This window comes from Amborella trichopoda, chromosome 7 (genome assembly GCF_054954075.1).
Source record: "Amborella trichopoda isolate Santa Cruz 75 chromosome 7, AtrichopodaSantaCruz75HAP2 v2.0, whole genome shotgun sequence".
In the NCBI taxonomy this organism is placed as follows: domain Eukaryota; kingdom Viridiplantae; phylum Streptophyta; class Magnoliopsida; order Amborellales; family Amborellaceae; genus Amborella; species Amborella trichopoda.
This window is the reverse complement of record NC_142342.1, coordinates 29,272,183-29,294,332: the sequence shown is the minus strand read 5'-3', so window position 1 is coordinate 29,294,332 and position 22,150 is coordinate 29,272,183. Positions and strand designations below refer to the sequence as shown.

General features: G+C 37.2%; 1 protein-coding gene across 10 annotated transcripts in view; it reads left to right on the top strand.

The window, feature by feature from the left end:
• The window catches only part of LOC18432871 (kinesin-like protein KIN-UA), an 83,153-nt gene that overhangs the window by 58,251 nt on the left and 2,752 nt on the right, over nt 1–22,150 (top strand). For 9 of the 10 annotated variants that reach the window (XM_020666362.2, XM_020666361.2, XM_088872764.1 and 6 more), the window contains 2 exons: nt 1,792–1,917; nt 4,074–4,217. In XM_020666362.2, coding sequence (XP_020522021.2) covers nt 1,792–1,917; nt 4,074–4,217 — 270 coding nt within the window. Of the gene's footprint in view, nt 1–1,791; nt 1,918–4,073; nt 4,218–20,005; nt 21,147–22,150 lie in introns of those variants that run through there. The other variant, XM_088872766.1, reaches the window with a different exon arrangement.

Below are 22,150 nucleotides of genomic sequence, written 5' to 3'. Positions count from 1 at the left end.
ATTGGGTATTTGTCAAACAAGAGATGGAATCAAGAAAATTGATTTCCATAAATCTAGGTGTCAGAAATGATTCTTTTGTTTTCAATATTTGTACTGAAATACATTCACATCGAACAATATCATTACAAACATTCCATTTTGTAGAAGGGACAGTATGAAAAAAATTTATGTTTTACTTGTATCTCTCTCATCTTAGAAATTGAGAAGAAGTGAAGACATGAAGTATTATTGAGTTAACTTTCTAGGTTTAGAATGTTGAGCTCAATTAAAATCAACTAGGGAAGCTTACTCATGACTAGAAGAGTGTTAAAAATATATGTCACATCTTAAAGGCAATCTAAGATTTAAAAGATTATGGCAATATGTCACAAATTGTTAAGTGATATCTTTGTAGATATGTCATGTACTTATTGACCACATGAACAACATGAACTACTTTTGGCCAAGTTGCATAGCAATATTGAGTCTGCTTCCCAACTGATGATGTTGAGTTGGATTGGGTTATTATTCACTTTCATGCGTACATCATTTCGTACTCGTATCAAGTGGTATCTGTGAGATGATATTCAAACCCTTGACGTGCTGCATACCATTGTCAGTGTGCTAACTGTTCACTGTTACTTACGGGTAAGACATTATGTTGTGATATAACTACCTAAGTGAGTTACTATTCCTAACCATCTCATCAAATGATTCCCACAATTAGCGATCATTCTTCAAGATTTTGGACAACCCCAAATGGTGTCATCATAGTAGTCTGAAACATTCTTACCATAGTGTCGAAAATGCCCCTACCACTAACCCAAAATTTGTTTTTGTACCATGTAAAGATACATGCACAAATTAGCTGGCAACATGAATGGATATTCAATAATGTGTTCCCAGAATCATTTTACAATCTTGCATCAAAAAAAGTTTTTCAACTAAAACCTAGGGTGTCAACCTACTATTTGCAAAAACCTGAAATACCCCTAATCATAGAAAATGAACACATATGGTCTGTAAAAACTCTGACTTTAAAAAAATGTTCCACCCCCCCCGGTGTGACCCACCAACCACAGGTATGCAAATTTATTTTTAGGCAGCTTTTGTGATTTGACGATCTCTAACATCCCTGGTGACAACAACTAATCTGAATTCTTTTGAACAATGCCCTGGACCCTAGAGAAAAATCATTATCCTGTATATGAGAGAAATTTAGATTTAATCCCCACATGAAAGAGTTTAAACATATAAAATTTCTCCCTTACCTTATACATTGGTATAAAAAGTATGATTTCACAGATATGGATAAGTATGTTACAATACAGAAAATATTCTCATGCAGCTTACAAACTTTAAGATGAAAGTTTTATGCTTTCAGCTTGACAATCTGATGGCTTACATACCACACAAAATTTACACATTTAAACAAAATTTGGGAAAATCAAAAGAGGCCAAATGTATAGTTTAATATTTGAAACTTGACCTATATGGGTTAACAAAGAAACGGTGCATATTCAATGAAGGAATGTTTATAAATACATCTCTTATGTTGTACATATTTTTCCTTGTCTCATAGGAAATTTCTTCATTGTATGTTTGCTTGCCATTTAAACTACAGCAATGAAACTCCCAAAAAAACTCTATTCTACCTTAAAATGTGAGATCTGTGACTGTTATCCACTTGAAGTCTGTCTTATAGATGTTCTATAAACATCAAATATCGTCTTTCCCTTAAGTAATATGAATGAGGTTGCGTTCTTTTGGTTGATTTAATGAAACTATAATGGATGCATTTTATACTTGTAGAAACAAATCAAGGTCTAATAATAAGCAAGGGAGGGGCTCAACTATTATCTGCAATTGCCTATCGAGCCACGGACCCTCAGACCTTTCGTATGGTGGCTGGAGCAATTGCTAACCTTTGTGGAAATGGTAAGTGTACTCTTTTCTGACTACTACTGACTTTATGTTACTTTGTTGGGTTGTATTTTATTCCCTTGTTTGTTATGTTCATCTTGCTGCCTTTATATTTTGTTTATTTTGAAATTTAGGGTTTAGGGTTTAGGGTTTGAAGTTTCTATATGATGATTGATAATCACATCATCAATCATCCTTTGCACTAAATGTTGATAAGTTTAGGTGACAGAATGCATTCAGGAAGAGACTTATGCATAGGACTCCTCATAGACTATAAGAATAAGAGCAATATGGTGACAGTCATCTTGTTGTGTACCAATAAGAATAAGGGCAATATGGTGATAGTCATCTTGTTGTGTACCTATAAGAATAAGAGGAATATGGGTTTAAGATATGAGTGTATGATGCTGAAGGTGGGGGGAACAAATCTCAGTGAGAATTTAAAACAGACCCCAAAAAAGTAATAGATTAAAACTAAGAAATTAGTTGGGGGTGAACAAATCTCAATGAGAATTTAAAACAGGCTCCATAAAAGGAATAATTTAAAACTAAGAAATCATAATCGAACCAACAAGGTAATCTAGTCATTTATATCTTGCATTTTTAATAAGCACGCTAATGAAGTTTATATTAAGTGTAGTGTATTAGTCATTTGTTTTGAGACACTTTTGTGTAAAGTTATTAGGTTCTTTTGCTCAAGAAATGAGAATCGATCTCCCTTAATTTTCGATTTGCATAGCTTAGAGCTTCCTTTGAAAGACGGGAGCTGTCTCCCCAAATCCAAACTGCTGCTGTCTAAGGATTATCCAGCAACATACATATCATATTTCTCAAATCTAGAAAATTTATAGTGGATCGTTATTCCCAAACTTTAATTCATATGTAGAGTTTCAATCACATGTTATAGGCAATGGATTGACAGAATAACCTTTAGGCATTTCCATATTTACTCAATGTGACATGTTGAAACCCTCATCTAATGTGGTCCCTCTGATGCATGGAGATTGCTATTTTGGGGTCCTGATGTACCATCTTCCTGAATATTCAAGTTCACAAGTCAATTAATTGATAGTGTCTAAAATTCTAACCCCTTGATTCGTTTAGATCATAATAGCTTATGATTAATTTTCAGGACCACTGGACCTTTTGTTGGAGAATTGAATCTTTTGTTTCAGAAAGAAAATTAAATAGACTTTTAATGTATGTGTGTGTGTGAATATATGAGAGAGAGAGAGAGAGAGAGAGAGAGAGAGAGAGAGAGAGAGAGAGAGAGAGAGAGAGAGAGAGAGTAATTTCTATGAAAAGACAGGCATCCTCAATTATCAAAGCCAAAGAAACAGAAAAGAGAGACAATAATCATAAATTGTCACTTGTAATATTGTGTATCCTTTATATTGATGGTTACTTTTACCCTTTCATACTGTTACGATGGTGTATTTGTTGCTTACCTAGAGCTCGAAGTGCAATCATAGTAGGTATGAACTGCCTCCATCTCAATTCGGCATGGAAATCAAACAACAATAGTATCCTCAATTGAGTTACGTGCAAATGTGCGTTCAGAAAATATATTAGGTTTTAGATGATTTTAAAGACATAGATATCTGCGTTAGCATTTGACATGGATAACTGCATCAAAAAGGTCTAACTGAAACATGAATATCATATAGATGGGAAAGGAGGCGGGTTTTTAATTGATAGGCAATAATTTACGATTCAAATGTCAAGTAAAAAGGGCAAGCATTAGTGTCTAAGCTTTCACTTGAGTGTCGTATCTAGCTCCCCTTGCTTTGTGCTTGTGTTTGTATGCGCTTATAATCATGAAGACATGTGTCCTCATTGCATAGGGTCTTAAAATTTGAGAAATAGTTTGGGATTCCTTTCTCTCTTTTTGGGAGTTAGAGAATTCCTTTAATTATAGTATTTCCTCTATTCTGTAAAGGAATAGATGCCATAGATTACTAAAAACAAAAAATATGGCATAGTTCCTCTGTGTACATTGATTGCAGAAGCAAGACTTGATTTTTCATTCACTAATCGAGTGTGATGGCTCTAAATAATGTAGTGTTGCATATAATCATCTTTGGTTAAATTTGTTGAATCATTTCGTTTTCTTCTGTGATTTGCCAAACTTGAAAGCTACATGTGCTTTAAACACAATGTTATGTTTGCAGAAAGGTTACATACTATGTTAAAGGAAGCCAATGCTATTCAGGCACTCTTGGAAATGGCTAGATCAGGGCAAAGTGATGTTTTAAGTCAGGTGGCTAGAGGAATAGCTAATTTTGCAAAATGTGAATCTCGAGGAATCGCTCAAGGTACTTGAATTGGCTTATGCACTTTGATAAATTATGTTGTTTACACAATTATTTACTTTCAGGAAGTACTTTATTTTACTTAAGCATGTAGTCACTCAAGCCATTCTTTAGTTCTATGACTTATATTGTCTTAAAAGTTGAAACTGCTGTAGTACAATAGCTATACTTGTTTCTCCCATGACATTTAGGTAAAATTTGTCCTAAGCAACCTCTCAACAAGATTAGAAATCTGCTTCATCCACTCATTATGCCAAAAAAATGTAAAATGATTAATGCATATAGGATAGCTGACTCCAAATATTTGGAATATGGCCCGGATGATGATAATGATGAAAGATGATGATAAACACTCATAGGAACTTGTAATCATATGTCCTAATTTGCGCATATTTTGTTAGAATTTTGAATTATCTTCTTTGGCCATTTGTCGCTAGGCTTTTGTGTAATGTGAAATATTGCCTGGCTATTTTAAATTGCTTATTTTCGGAATCATAATCCTGGCATTACATATGATAACTTCCAATTTGGGAACTTGATACAAGTTATTTTTTTGTTGAGAAAATTGATTGTATGTTGTAGTTATATTAATATTGGAGGATTAATTTGTGTTATTGTCCTTCAAAATTCAAATATGTTGCAATGATTTTTGTTACGTTAATTAGATTCATATATTCCAAATTCTTTTCCAAGTTTACAATTTAACTTAACTGAAATCTAAAACCTTAAGCTTCAAGACTCTAGTTCAGCAAATTTTATGTCATTTTGGTGGAGTTTTGGGGGATGATGGCGGAGAGAGGAGAAAATCTTCAACAAGTTTTTGCATCTATTCATTTAGATGTTGAAGGTCCATGTTTGCATTGCACAACATTGAATAGTAACAATGTCATTTCGTATATAAGAATGGGGTTGACGTCAAGGTGGTAGCACCACCTATGACTCAGCAATCGGTCTCTGTTTCCATTCCTACCAATGCTAACCCCTTTTGAAATCAACTAATGGTTCAAAAATTGCTAACCCACTACTAAATGTTAATGTTCAAAAATAAAAATAAAAATAAAAAACAATGTCATTTTGCATATACATAATACTAACACAATCCTTTATGAAACCAAATGGAAAGTAATACCTTGGCTCACAAAACTTTAGTGCTTTAACTTGGACATCCTCTCACAAAGCCTCCCCTCAAGTTTGGTGTAACAAATGTCTCATATGCCAATTCGCCTATTAAATGCTACAACCTGCTTTTAAAAAAAACCTGTAATGAGGTGCCGTTTCCATTTGTATGTAGTTCTTATTATTTTTGTTGTAAATTAGTTGTCTACACATTATCAATGGTCTCCTGTATCATTGGTTTGCTGCCTCAGGGTGTATGATTGGTTTGCTGTCTCACAGTGTATTGCATATGTAGCTCACAAGTCATCCATGTTTGTACAATCTTGAATAATAATGTTTTCGCTCTATTTTTTCACAGTCCTTCTGCACTCTCTCCTCCATCCTTTCATAAGATGTCTTTGGTTTCTCTAGCATGGAGCTAAGTAGGCAAGAAAAACTAGATGTAGCGAATAAGAAGGTGTCAAGTCATTTGCAAATAACAAGGTGTCAAGTCATTTTTGTACATAGGAGAATGCCCAACAAATAGAACTTTTCAACATGTGGCCCCATTCGGCAGACGCTCAACCTGTATGTGTGTACATTTTAGTCTAAGGTCTTATTTTAGGGTGGGCTTGATAAGCCTTAAGTCCCAATTTACTGTAGCACTTCCGTGTTTGAGAATGAGAAGTGTTATAGTGTTCCAAGGGCCTGGAACTTCCAGCTCTCAAAAACTGAGAAGAGTGGAATTCGATTGCCCCTGAACTCCAAGTTCAAACGACGTGGCTCCAATCTTTCTTGCAAGGTAGCCGCACGTTAGAGGGGCTTGATGCCTCCCTCCACCCTCACAAAAGAAACTGTAACAATGCAAATCTCTATCTTTCTCTCGACGCTCTCTCTCTTCCATTTTTCTCTCTACCTTTCAACCCTAATCGTTATTCTCTCTGCTCCCATCCTTAATTATGATTTCTAGCTGTAATGTATGATAATGATGGTTTTAGTCTCTCTCTAGTCTCAAGTTGTCATGCTTCTCTCATGGGAGGAATCCCATGAGAGTCTAACATCGTAAACCATTTAAAAATAAGTTTTTTGCAATGTAATATTATAAATAATTCACTGTTTTCTAAAACTGCTTTTGGATAAAACTTGGTTCAATGATCACCTATTTTCTGGGATGGCAACCCGCTCACTTCCCTTTGCCTACTTACGGGCAAGGCTTGGCAGCCCTATGGCTACCTTACTTCTCCGAACTGATTCATGTAGGTCAAATCACAGGTTCCTTTTTTCCTTTCTGAGGTCTTGGTTCTTCGGAATGGTTAGAAAGACCCCGCCTACTCTTTTTAGGTGCCTGGCCGGAGGGTTGTATGTCTACCTCACTTGCAATTTAGCTCGCTCTGTGGTTATGCACTTCTCTCTCTTGTTGAGAATCAAAATATATAAAGGGGGTTAGGAAGAAGGTTTTGATGGTGTGAAAAACATAGAACTCTCTTAACTTGCTTCTCTTAGAGTGTAAAAGTCCTCCAAGATTCTCATGACAAATTTTCCCGGGATCTATTTGGTCAGTGCTTGTCTTGTGCTTGCTATTTTTTGCTTTCTTTGGTCTCAAAGCATCTACAATCAGCCATCTTCATGCCTTTGGGTTTGGTATTTTCTTATAGTTTCTTTTGAATTGAAGATAAAAATCAGCTAAGCAAGACTGATCATTTTTTTCTCAGAATCCCTTCAAAGTAAGAATTCGTTTTACTCATATATTATGTTCATGCGTAAAGTAAATTGGTTACTGTAATTCTTTGAGATATATTATTTCTGTTTTGAGATAAATTCTACATAGTTCCTAACTGTTTTTTATTCTTATCTGTGCATTCTTTCCCTCCATAAGATTCATATATCTCTCATTGTTTCGTTTTTACTTTTCATTATTTGAATTGGATAGAGGCGGTCCAACTTTTTGTCCTTTTATCTCACGGTCCTTGAAGTTTTTGGTGTCACCCTTGTATGGTAGTCTCTCAGCTTTTCCTTTTTGATTTTTTGGAGAGGTGAATTGGTTAGTGAGAGAGTAGTATGGCAAAGGGGTCTCATCAAACCAGTAAATGAAAGGAAAGAAGGGACAAACTAGTAGTACATTATCGCTTCCATACTTTCCCTCTTTACTTTCTCTCCCCTGCAAATTGGTTGTTTGAGTCTATGTTCCTGCAAATTTTTATTTTAGTTGCCTGGTCTTATTGAATCAAGAAATCCAACAAGAGTGAATCATGAACAGAGACGAGAAAAAGAGAGGCCATGTAACAGGTAAGTTTCAAAGACTCGATTGAAACATGGCCCTGAAAACTTGTAAAATTATTTACTTCCAAATGGACTCTCCTTAGCTGTAAACACCTGTTCACATTGGGCAGAATGTTTTTGGATCAAGTATCCTGAGACTTTTTCTGACAAACTCTTTACATCTGAAAATTTGCTTGGTATTTCATTTTCTTGTAAAATTTCTGCACTCTCTTCTCTTGCTAGAAAATCTGTCAACTGTGGTTTGGTTGATTTCATGTTATTTTTTGGATTGAGGTTTCTTAATTTATGTTGTGATTGATTCTTAGGATCTAAATATCATGATTAATTTTGTACTCCTTGAAGAAAGGGTTGAATTATACACTTGTATTTTTCTTTGGGAAAATATCTCCATACCCCCCATTTTTAAGTTTTATACCTCAATAGACCCAATGTTTTAAAACATATATTGGGTCATAAAAATTCTAAGTTTTATATCTTTTAGCCCCCTAAGCTAACTTTATCCCTTTAAAACCTATTTTTTTGCCCTAAACAAATATAAGAAAGACATCATTTCTAAACACCATCTTTTTTCTCTCTTCACGTGATTTTCTCCTAAATCTCTCTTTACCTATTTTCCCACTCTCTCTCCCCCTGTGTCTCTCACTCTCTCTCCCCCATTAGAGAGAGAAAGAGGGTGAATGTTAGAGAGAGAAATATGGGAGGAATATATCACGTAAAGAGAAAAGGTTTAGAATGAACATATCTTTTTTATATTTGTTAGAGCTAAAAAAATAGTTAAAGTGGGTAAAGTTAGTCAGGGGGGTAGGAGATAGTTTTTGAATCTTTGGGTCTATTGAGATATGAAAACCAAACATAGGGGGTACGAGGATATTTCCCCTTATTCTTTTGGTTGGACTGGGAGTTGGTGTTAATTTTTTCCCTTTTCCCTGATTTTCTTTGAAAGGCATAGATTGATAGTTAGAATTCATTGCTGAGAGATTGCAACTTGTGGCTCTCTATCTATAAAGATATAGACCACACATTGAGTATTGTTTTGGTGGTTCATGGTTAGTTACTTTACTATATTATGTTGGTCAAAACCTAGAAAATATTTAGGTAATAGTTACTAGGATCTTGTTTATCAAAAAAAAAAAAATAGTTACTAGGATCTTCTACTTTGGTAGGCGATCCCTTCTAGGATCTCGATTTTGTCGCTCCCGGAACGGATCTTTTAGGGATCTCGTTTTTTAAATTTTTTGGATCTTGAACCCCACTCATAGGGATCCTGATTCCAACAACTATGATTTAGGTTGCTCACATATTTACTGGAACCGTATAACTGTTCGGGTTTATGGCCTTTAAAGTCCATGAGAGCATGTAAGAATAATAAATATAGTGAATTGTGCTCTTCAATAGGAGTATATGTTGGTTGACTGAACTAGGATTAGGTGGTCTCTGGCCCAAGTCATATTTAAAACCCTTTTTCTTGGGCATAGGCCCTACTTTTGGGGGTTTTCTGGAAGGACATCCATGTAAGGTCGGAGAGATGCCCAAAGATGGTTTGTAGGCTAGAAATTACTACTTATGCTCTTGAGTGAATAAATTGCCTCAATAAATAAATAAATGACATAAAAGGACATATTCAATAACTAGTTTGTCTTGTTTCAGTTCTTCTTATAAACTTTAGGCTTGGCTCTCTTATCTAGATAGTTGAGAGCAATATTCTGGGCTGCATCAGTCCCCCTTTCCTCAAAAGAATTCGCCATCAAATTCGGCAGCTTGTTGTCGAAGGTATCACCATGGCATGGAAGGAGATGCTTGACATTAAAAACATCGAAAGTTCGAATATGTTTGGGAAGCTTCAATTTGTAGGCATTGTCATTAATCATATGCACCTCTTCACACGGTCCAATCTTACTCTGGCTGAACTTATGAATTTCCCCTGCTGAAAGTCTATCCTTAGTCATGACCAGTGTTCGCAAAATTGAACTGGAATTGTTAATTGGACATGGGCCCATAAGCGGTTTAACCGGCCTAACCGATAAACTGGCTGATTCAACATTTCTAACCAAGCAAGTCCTGGGAGGTCAAAAAATTGTTGAAAAAAATAAAAAAGATAAAAAAAAAATATACTAAAATATGAAAAACATATAAAGAGTGATTAAAACAAAATACATTCAAATGAAGTTGAAAATTAATGAAAAAAATAGATTTTAAAGAATCGATTTGTGCCCAGGGGTATTTTTAATTTTTTTTGAAAAAGCTAGGAAAATATAAAAGTGAGTAATAATGACCAAAACAATATTTAATCTTTACCATAATGTAAAGAATATTAAAAACATGCATTACAAACTAAATTCCTTATTTTTGGGATTTATATAGATTTTTTTGAATTTTCTTTTAAAAATATCGACCGATCAACCGATCTAACCAGGCAGTTACTGGTTAGATCGCCTGGTTTTTTCAACTTGGGTCAAGATTGGCAACACAAAATCTCCAACATAAAAAATCATATGTCGATGATGCTTGTAGTGGCTGCCTTATATTTGGCGTTGGACTGTTCTAGTTGCCGTCGAACCTTGCCATGAACAAATTTGTTGTGCTCAATCAAGTCCTCCACCTTGCCACTAACTCAGCCCATATGTGGAATTGATGCTAAATCAAGAGCACTCCTTGGGTTCCATCCACAAACAATCTCAAAAGGCTAAAACCTGTGATTCGATTCTAGGACCTATTAAAAGAAAATCAGTCTGAGATAAGTGAAAGATGGACTATGTGATCAGGCAAGTCAATACGATTAAAATTTTTCTATCTTTATTTTTGTATTGCCACTCGAATCACTCACAAGTGTCCAATTACAATATATATACACCAAATAAAATACCAAGAACTCTCACGTGCTCGCCATTAAAATAAAAATTACATTCATATCATAGATCTAAAAATTGCACAAAAAGATGTGAATAAGCCAAGAGAGCATGAATCAATAAGAATACTGCATACCTTCCCTCAGGTTACCCCTAAGGACTTCATATACCCCACTCCGAGTCTCTTCCACTAATGGCGCACGGGATCTCAGTTCAAGAACTTGTCTTAGAACTTGTCTCAGAACTTGGGAAGCCTAGGCAAAACTAGCAGAGAGCATAACATGGAATATCATTGACCAAGGTTTAACACATGGGCATAAGACTAAGACCTAGGGCTAGGCTATGTGGCTTGGGCGTGCCACCCCTTAGGGTTTGTTCTCTTTCCTAAACCCTAATCTTAGAGAGAGAAGAAGAGAGAAGTTTAGAGAGAGAGGCGTGCCATCCCCTTTAAGCTCAGAGAGCGAGAGAGCCAGTTAGGTTGTAAAGAATGAATCCCCCATATAATTTATATAGAACAAAGGCTAGGGTTTCTAGGGTTAGGATTTTGCCATCATTATGAGATTTAAGTTTGACTTTTGATCTTGAAGACCTATGGGGTGAAGAGATCTCATCCATTTATTCTTTAGATCATCCATCATGATTAAATGAATGAGGTGGAACTATTATCCCCCAATTTCAATAACTCCATTCTCATCAAATATTGTGGAGAGAAAATATTTATTCCATTTATTTTCTTAAATTTTCCCCTTTGAAAGCAATCAAAATTTTTACACAAAGGTTTTCTAAAAGTTTGAAGTCAACACATAGCTTAATTGCCATATTTCAATTTAGGAAAGTATGGAGGAGGTGGGGTGCACCACACATAGGGTGGCCATGTGGGCCCCATGCCCCCATATATTGGTGGGCTTAATGAGCCCCAATGTCTTAAACATTATTTTCAGATAATGCAATGATTTTATAAAGCCTCTAAATATTTTATTTTTCTCTATGATTATAATAAATATAGAAAATCGATTTTCCCCTATTTAAAAATCATTTTTCAATAAAATCAAATACTTAGAGAGGTCCAAAAACTCATTTTAATTATCTAAAAAATAATTGAAAAATAGTTAAACATATCCAAGAGGATTTGATGGGAATTGGATCCGTAGAGTTAGGATAAGGACAAATTTACTGAAGTCTCCATCCTCTCTAGAGATCGTGTCTCATTGCACCTTCTCAAATTGATCCAATAGTTCCCATGACCCACAGCCCTTTGCAGGGGTTCATGATTGAACTATCAAAGACAGCCAATAAATGAAAGAGATACGATCCTAGACCATGGATTATATGTCCCTCCCTGAGGACAAGTCTAGCCCTGTGCTCCATGGGTCCTTCCAACATAGTCCAGTGTTGTAGGGAGCCATCTCTTATGCATATGTACACGTCACGCACCTTTATCCAAAAGGGCCGCTTCTCGGACGGCTATCTAGTGTACATGTCGTGTGAAGGTAATGATGAGGATTTTAGCTTTTGTTATCTCAGGCCATCCATCACACACATGGGTCAAGTCCATGTGCCATGCCAATTGTCCTGGGCACAACTCCAACTTCATCAAGGGATAACCCCACATCGAAAACCCTCATCAGTTGTGCTTACACAATGCCTAGGACTACGGGTTTTTTGAACATCACATTGAGCCATAGTCAGTCAAAACTCATGTGAGTCTAGGCATTAGAAAATACCTCTCACTCTAAGGTGGACCACACTCCCATTGGAGCAAACATTTCACTATATGTTTTTAGTACATGCTGTCATAAGTCCTTTAAATGGCCACATAACGCCAACAATAAGGTCTAATCCCACTGTTTATGATTAGTGCCCACTAGACTCCGAATCAAATTACCCAAGCTTCGATTCACCACTTCAGTTTGAGCATCTGTTTGTGGATGATAAGCTGTGCTGAAATTCAGTGAGGTGCCAAGCTTCTTGCATAAGTTCCTCCAAAAATGCCTCGTAAACTTCTGATCAGTCGGAAGTTATAGATTTATGCACACCATGCAATCTAATAGTCTCCTTAAAGAACAAATGTGCAATATGCGAGGCATCCATGGTCTTTCTACAAGCTAGAAAATGAACCATCCTAGAAACCACACCAAAGACAGTCCGTGCCTCGCTCAATACGTGGCAAACCAAGGACAAAGTTCATGCTCACATCTGTCCAGGGCGACTTTGGAATGGGTAATGGCATGTATAGGTTAATATTAGTAGCAGTCCCCATAGAGACATGACAAATATGGCATCTGTCCACATATCTACTCACGTCCCGCTTTAACTTTGGCCAATGATAATCAGCCTTAGCCAAAGCCAAAGTCTTATCTCTGCCCAAGTGTCCCTCTCTATGTAGCTCTTGGATAATTTGTTGCCTCAAAGAACAATCAGGAACACACAGACAATTCCCTTTGAAAAGAAACCCATCATGCACAACATGATCATCATGCTGACCCAAATCAGTCTCCTGAAGAATTTTCCCGAAGCGTGTCTGCTAGGAAAAGGTCTCAGAAGGTGTCAAAGCCTAACACTTCAGCTTGCATAGTAGTGAGCAAAGAAGCTCTCCTATTTAGTGCATCCGCCACCTTATTTTGTGTGCCGGATTTATGCTTCAAGGTAAAAGTGAACTCCTGGAGGTATGCCACCTACTTGGCATGTCGATGATTCAACTTATGCAGGCCATTAATTTGCTTTAATTCCTTACAATCAGAATAAAGAATGAATTCCCGCTGGATCAAGTAGTGTCTCCAATGGCGTAAAGTTTGCACAATATCCTTGAACTCGGCATCATAAGTAGATTCCTCAACTTGGCACCGTTCAATTTCTTGCTGAAATAAGTTACGGGCCTACCATCTTGACTTAACATTGCACCATTTCAGATCTAAGAATTATCACAATCTACTTCGAAGACTCTGCCAAAGTCTGGAAGCACTAAGACTGGTACTGTTGATAGCCTGAACTTGATCTCAATGAAGCTTTTTTCTGCTAGTGTTGTCCACTGGAAGACTTTGTTCTTCATACAATCAGTGAGAGGTGCCATGATAGTGCTAAAATAATGTATGGAGTGCCGATAGAATGAGGCTAAATCATGAAAACTATGTACGCACATCATGGATTGACTTCAGCACCGGCCTATCTGCAATTGCTCGGACCTTGAATTCATCAACTCTAACACCTCCAGAAACATCATAACCCAAAAAAAAACACCATCAAAGTGCACTTCATCTTTGCATACACATTCTCCCTGCACAAAGCAAAGAAAACCTCGTGCAAATGCTGCAATGTAAGTTAATAGAAGTTCTATAAATTAAAATACCATCAAAATACAGTACAATAAATCTACTAATAAATGGCTTGAGCACATGATTCATGACTCGCATGAATGTGCTCGGGACAATAGATAACCCGAAAGGCATGACCATCCACTTGTCCAGCCCCTCTTGAGCTTGAAGGCTATCTTCCATTCATCGCCAGTCTGATCCAAATTTGATGATAGCCGCGCTTTTTTAAGTTTATCTTCGAGAACACCTGAGCACCCACAAGCTGGTCCAACATATCATCAATCCGGGGTGTGCGAAACCTGTATGTCACCGTAAGTTTGTTTGTGGCCCTATTGTCTACACATCCTCCAGTTGCTGTCCTTTTTAGGAGTAAGAAGGGCTATGACAGCACCAGGGCTCATGCTATCCCTGATATAACCTTTGGTCAATAACTCTTCTATCTGTCTACAAATCTCAGCATGCTCTTGTGGGCTCATTCAATAGTATGGCTTGTTAGGCAAGCTAGCATCTGGCACCAAATCAATGTGGTGCTGCATATGACGCATGGCGGTTTTAGTGTATAAGAAACCAATACACATAGAAGAGAGGCAAAGGTATACAAGACTATGTATACAACTTTTTAAAATTCAACAACTCACTTGATTCACAACTCTTGAAATGAAAATACAGCAAGGTTGCTGCTATTACATAGACATAAAGGCTTCAAACTACACTTAGAAAAGGAGGAAACAACTCTATCTAGGTCCCTTATATTTTAACAAATCTATCATCAAAGATAGAGCTCAAGACTAGACATATACAATGCTCTCTTGAAAATTCAGCAGCATTGAACTTTACAAGACCAAATTATACATCAATAGTAACATGAAAATTCATCAAATCAAAAACTCAATTACATGAATATGTGATTGCTCAAGTGTGGTGTGCATCATAGCCATGGGAAGCCATATAGAGATCTCGAGTACCTGGTTGATCCCCTTGCGACTCATCAATGTGCCAATGGGAGATATGGGATGGCTAGTCTTCAATTCAGTGCCAATTCATCATCTATGAATGGGAAGCCAAGCATCTAGACATATACTTTCAAGCATTGAAGGTGTTAGAGTTGATCACCTTATTGGCCATTTGGGTGTCTAGTGTGGTCCCTTGGGACTGTCCTCAATTGTCATTTCATTCAAACAATTTTGAAAAAGGGATTTTCTTGAATCAGAAAAATCCAGAAAAATTCCCATAAATCTACATAAATCATTTTAATGATTTTTTCATCGAAAAAAATCAGTTGAACAATGATTAAAAATAGTTACAAGGAAATTAGGATGCTTGGAATCAAAGTACAAAATGGAGCACTCTACTTGGCTAGTCCCTGAATCCAAAGTCACCTTCTCGGAAATGACCCAATAGGCTCATGACCCACGATGTTAAATCAGGACTTAAGATATTAGTCATATCAAAGTCGAGTCGATGTGTGATTCTGAATTCCAAAATTAAGTGGATTTCAGGTGTACCCCCTAGAGGACATGCACACAAGAACAAGGTGCAAGGGTTCCTCTCTTGGCACATGTGCATAGTTCTATCGAGTGGATCTGTGGAAGAGCAGGCTTCCCAATGAATTGCGACTGTATATGCACATGCCATGAGAAGGTTCTTAGAATCAAGGATATAGGCTAATGCCCTCTGTTGGCCCAACCTTCCCGTACAGGACTTTCAATCATCAAGCTCATACAAACATCGTATTATCTTGGCCCATCACATGCTCATGAGGTACATATCAAACAAATCATTAACAATCGACCCTGACTAAGAGGTAACCCTCAACCCTCTCGGTACCTTCCATATACCAAAACACCTCATGACCGAAAACGCGGTTGTATGACTCTTGATCCTAGTGCGCCAAAATCCTAGAGTGATGTCGCTCTTATACTCCCACTCAAGTATAGAGTTCATGAAAATAATAGAATTTAAGGTCTTGAAAGGACATAATTCCAACAGGGGCGTGGGGTTGGGGGCAATCTTGCTGGTAGCTCCTCAGGAAAAAAGCACGAAATGCTTCTAAAAGTGGTTGAACCACCTCAGGGGCAGAATTACACATCGGCTCCTCCTTGCCCAGTTATGTAATATCAACCCAGATTCCTTTATTTCCGCTGTAAATCTGACCAAAGAAAGAAAATTTGTACCCTCCCCTTGTTTAGGTTTAGGTTCAATCTCCTTAGATGGGGTTAAAATAATTTTCAGGTTATCCCTCCAGAACGTATAAGCATTCTCCTGCCCATCATGTATGGCATGTCTATCATACTGCCAAGGCCTCCCCAACAAGATATGACATGTATCCATTGTCACAACACCACACAACACATTATCATTATAGCACTGGCTAGTGGAAAAATAAACTAAGCAATATTTAGGGCTTTTACCACATTGTCCTTTTTGAACTAGGACAAGTAGTAGAGATGTTGATGGTCTTTCACACCCAAATGCAGCTTTATCACGGCCTCCTCTGACACAGTATTTTCATAAGTGCCAGTATCAATCACCATGGTACTAACTCTTTCTCTAATTGTGCATGAGGTGTGAAATTATTGGTTTGCATACAATCCTCTTGTGTCCTCTTTTGGCGCCAAAAAGCTCCTTCTGTCCACTAATGCTTCACCAACATTGCCGTGAATTATAACGACCTTTTCATCACTATAATTGTCGAAAACAGAATCAGCACCGGCATCTATGTCAACTGAGTCATCGTTTTCGATCAATAGTTGTTTTCCTTCTCTGCTGAAGTTCTTCCTTCAATCATTTGATCTATGGCCTGGCTTTTCGCAATTGAAACACTTTATTACTGAGCTACCAAGCTGATTTCTCAAGTTCTGGCCTTGACCAATAGCACGTCCTATCTATTGGGCTGCGCCACCTCTCTGGACTCCAGATGTTGCTGTTGGACTCCCCCAACTTGCTCCTGCACCTGTCCAATCCTCGGCCCAGATCTAGCCCCCACATGTGGCATATTTCGATATCTGAATTGACCTCGGTTTTGGAGTTTCTCCACCACCAAGGCATGCTGATATGCCTCAAAAAGAATATAAAAGGTGTGGAGATTCAACACATCCTGCAGATAAGACCTCCAATATATCGTGCTACAAGCAGGTCATTGTCCTTAGAAAGTTCGTTACGCGAAACTAGCTGATAAAACTCCTCTCTGCGTACTTCCTTGCCGAAGATTATTTAAGTGCTGATACAGGTTTGCAAGTAATTGTAGACAGAAAAACCGCTCATCTTATGCTTTATCTTCTGCCAATATGTGATATTTGGCTTTCCTCTTCGTGTATGCATCTTCCCACTAGGGCAAAGCTCTTTCCCTAAGATTTATGGTGACTAAAAGTAATTTCTTTTCTCAGGAACCTCCTTAAACTCCAATATCCACTCGACTTCCTTCAGCCAATAAAGAATTCCTCATCCATTAAACCTCGATAAAAACTCCGGATCTCGACCTTGAGAGCGGTTTCCCACCTCCTACTATACCTATCCGTATGGTCAACTACCTCTCTCCTTGGAGCTTGATCATGGAAGTGATTTATGAATTCCTCATTTGCCTTAATCAACTACGTCTCTCCTAATATGGGTTTTCCATCTGCGTCATACGTAGATCTAGGTTTTGAGTTTTGACTAATCTCCTCAGATTTGCAATCCCTTCTCACGAATTAGTATCAAAGGCTTCTATTGTTGTAGCTTTTTCTCCTTTTCCTTTATGTGGAGGCATGATTGTTGATCTAGGGCACAAAAATTGATTTCATAGTACCGTCTGTGTTTTCCTACAATACTTTGTGTACAATGCTACAATACCATGCTACATAATCGTACAAAGCTACAGTACCCGTACAGTGTTACTATACCATCCGTACAGTGCTATAGTACTGTACAGATCGTCAGGCTTTGATACCAACCGGGCACAAACCTAGTAACTTGGAGCTACAGTTTAGCAAAAAAAAGATAAGGAATATCCAAAAGTAGAGAAAGATTAAAAAACCAGAGATAAAAGGAGCATTGGCTACTCCAGGGTTTCGATAAAGTCCATAACAAGATGCTTGATTATGCTTGAGTACATTTCTTATAAAAGAAAACCCTAAACAAGACTTAATCCTGGCCATCCAACCAGCCTAATTATGGTCATTCATTATAAAAGACTTTAAACTAATAAAAAGACATAAAAGGATAGATTCAATACGTAGTTTTCCATTTAGTTCTTTTGGAAATTTTAAGATTGTCTCTCTTACCTAGATACTCGAGAGCAGTATTTTGGGCTGCATCAATTTTCTTACTTTGAATTTCTACAATATTCTTGAGAGAGAAAAGAAATTCTAGTCAAAATAGAAGATGAGTTTTGACTTGTCTTATCCTAGATTTGCTAGAAGTGGATATGAGTTAAAGATTCAAGGAATAAGGTTCCTAGATTTTTCCCTAAGTCATGATGGTTGATTTAAGGGATGGATGACTCTAATTTGTTTCTCTCACCTCAGATTATCAGGAAATCTCTTGGTCAAAGTGACTTCTAATTGAGATTGGCCATTAAGGCCGGTATAAAGAGGACTCCTCCCTCATTCCCATCACCTATGACCAAACTTCTCTCTCATTTGTGCCCCTCTCTAACTCTCTCTCTCTCTCTCCTCTCTCTCTCTCTCTTTCTAGGGTAGCTAGGCCTACCTAAAAGGCAAGGCCATAAAACGTGGCACACACCACCTAGGCTAGCCATGTTAGGGGTAATGCCGGCCCATATCTATATCTTGTATTGAGGTTAGGGTAGATACCTTTCTGGCATGATTCAAAGTTTAAGGGGTTGAAAGAAATCCAATCTTGTTCTATGCTTTCTGCTACATGGACCCGTTAGAGGGTGTTCTAGAGATGCTTCCCAAGTTCTGGGGATTCAATAGGACCAAAGGATTTGAGTCCGCCATCAGTTCGGAAATCGAGTGTAAGTTCTAAGGGGGTAACCTTAAGCAAAGGTTTAGTACGTCTTCCTAGTTTTATGTATCAATTTTATTTCTTAGTTCTTGATTCATTTTTTATTTAGAAGTCCTAATTGTATTAGGATTTCCATTTAGATCAAGTTCTACTTGGACTATGACTCCTACTTAAATTAGAATTCCTAATTGTTTTTGGTTTCATATTGAAAGTTTGTATTCAACATAGTTTTGATTTATGAGATTCGAAACGACGTCAACACAAAGTTAGAACTTTGGAGGGATTCTCTGGAGTCCAAAGGTTTTAAAATTAGTCGGACTAAGACAGAGTAAATGGAGTGCAAGTTTAGTAATAATAGAAGTAGAGAAGAGGAAAAATTTAAGATTGACGGCTAGGAAGTACATAAACGACTGCACTCTCGATATTTTGAGTTAATAGTACAGGAAAATTGAGAGATTGAGGAAGATGTCGCACACATAATTAGAGCTGGTTGGGCGAAGTGGAGATGTGCAACTGGAATTCTATGTGATCGCCGCATATCAATGAGGATGAAAGATAAGTTCTATAAGACATCGGTGAGACCAACTTTGCTCTATGGGCCGGAATGTTGGGCGGACAAAAACAATATACCCAAAGAATGAGTGTAGCGGAGATGAGGATGTTGAGATATATGAGTGGCAATACAAGAAGGGGTCGAATTCGAAATGAATCTATTTGAGAGAATTTTGACGTGGCATCGATAGACGATAAAATGAGAGTAGATTTAGGTGGCCTGACCATGTGTGGCACTGGCTAAGTACCATATATGTTAGGAGGTGCGAGTTAGTTCAAGTGAAAGAATTGAAAGGGGAAAGGGGTAGGCCCAAATGGATGTGGTTGGAAGTAGTTCGAAAAGATATAGGGACTTATGGCCTCACTAAGGATATGGCCTTTAATAGAGCAGAATGGAGAACTAGGATTCATGTAGCCGGCCCCAATTAATTGAGAAAAGGCTAAAATGATACTGATGATGATGATGATGATTGAAAGTTTGTATTCAGCATATGAATACAGTTTTGTTTTGGTAGTAAAAGTCAATAATAAAAATCAAAGGTCCTAGATTATAGTAGGTTTATTTTTTTATTTATACATTTTATTATGCCACTTGTAAGTAGAAATTCTAGTTATTAATAAAGAAAATTTTTAATTTATACTTCAAAATTTGACATAGCCGCATCTTTGAAGAAGGTCCTTTACCACCATAGTTTAGTAATTTTTTATTTCTTGAATCAAGAACATGGCAACCTAAGGCTTTATGGCTGAATGACTGCAGACTGAAAGGTTCGATGGCAAGAGCTATGCAAGTTGACGAAAAAAAAAGAAAGATAGGCTATGTCGTCTTTGAAGGACTCTGCTACTTATAGAGAACTCCCCACCTGAATCAAGAGGCGATGCTTATGGGGATTCTTATGCTCAGTGGGAGCACAGATATACCTTGGCTAAGCAACTCGTATCAGTGGCTATGGATGACTCCCACACTCTCAACTATTAAACCCTAAAGTCTGCAAAGGAGATTCATCAGAAGCTCGAGAATGATTATGCCACTCCTTCCCTCACCAGAAAGACACTTGCTATGAAGTACTACTCATACTTAAAAATGAAAGGAGGGAAGACCGCAATCCCTATCCCAACATTCAAATCACTGTTCCTAGAGCTTGAGGCAACACAAGTATTTTCTGACAAGTGCATCCAAGTGTGCCACCTGCTCAACACTTTAACGAGTTCATGGGATGCTTTGACCTCATTCCTCACTGCAAAGGAGAGCACACCAAAGTTGGATGAGATCATCACCATGCTTAGAGAGAAGAAGACAAAAGAATGCCACAAGATGGCTCTAGCTTCCAGAGACTCCATGAATCTAGTAAATTTGAGACCCAACTTTGGTTCATTCAAGAAAGAAGAAGGGAATGGGCAAGAACAAGAATAATAAAGATGAAAATCAAAAGGGGAATAATGGGCCTAAGAAGAAAAAGATTTAGAGAATACCAAGTGTTATAATTGGAAGTAAGTATGGCCACATAACGAAATATTGCAAGGCACTAAAGAATGTGAATCTTAGGGGGACCATGCTAGTTTACCCTAAGGAGGGATCGTGTTGTTTTGACTCGGATTCCACTGCCCAAGTGTCTAACACCAAGGATGTTTTGTTGGCCTAGGGGACCAACGTATCTTCATGGGTGAAAATCAGAAGAAAATAAATTGGTCATTATGTTTTTCATTTATAGAATGTAAAGAGCATGGTCCCAAACTCTTTATGCCCTAGACATGAGAAAGAGTTCGGTTTCCATCTTAAAGTTGGTTAAGGCAAGATATTCCACCATATTTATTTACGTGGAAGTAAAATTGGGCAAAAAATTAGTCATGGTCTTCCTGTAGATGGTTTCATTTCAGTTGCAATAAAGATTTCTATTTGCTATGTCACATGGTATTTACTGAATTCAGAAAGAATGCTAGAAAAGTACATAAAAACTCAATCTTCTGCTGCCTTGATAGCTCTTGAAATCCACAGAGTTATTCTGTAACATAAAACACATTTCTCTTGTTAGAGCATCTAGCAAACAATTTTTATTTGCTGCTATGTTTTCGACTGTAAAGGAAAACTGATTGAACCATTTTTGCCAATTAAATAATCTACCCCTAGCTAAAATTTATCTATTTTTTTTTAAGAACGATGCAAAATTTTTACGATCAGTTTTTATAAAAAATTCTGTTGGTGCTAAAAAAATTTCAAACTTTTTTATTCCATTTTTATGGATAAATATTATTTTTTGTTAATATGATAGCTTTTCTCTGCATTTTTAAATGCTCATTGTACTCTACCATGACCCTTCTCCCCCGTAGCTAAGTTCCCCTCCATTAGGATCCTTATGGTTGTAGTAGCCATGTCGACTTTAAACTCTATCAGATGGATGCAAAGACAACCTTTCTAAATGGGTTGTTAAAATAAGAAACTTATATGAAACAACTAGAGGCCTTCATAGATAAGGGAAAAGAAAACCTATGGTGTAAACTTAAGAATTCCCTTTGTGGCCTAAATCAAGTATCAAGACAGTGATTGGTACATAAAGTTTCAAGAGACCTTGTCACAAACTGGTTTTGTGCTCAATTAGGAGGATTATTGTATGGAAAAAGTTTTTATAAGGGTCAGGCCCTAAACCATTAAATTAAGGCGCACCTCAAAAACTCGCTAAAAGAAGTTGTTTCGATGCCCCAAAAATCTTCAAATTGATCATCTCAACCTCAAGATGTATAGATCGAAGAAAAAATAGATTTCAAGTCTTGGAAATAGTGCATCTTGTGATGCATCTTCGGACCATTCAGTTATCTTAAGAGAAGGCATATTGCAAGAAAATACCGAAAAGATTCGAGATGAAAAATTGTAGACTCATACTTATGCCCATTGATAAGAAGACCAAGT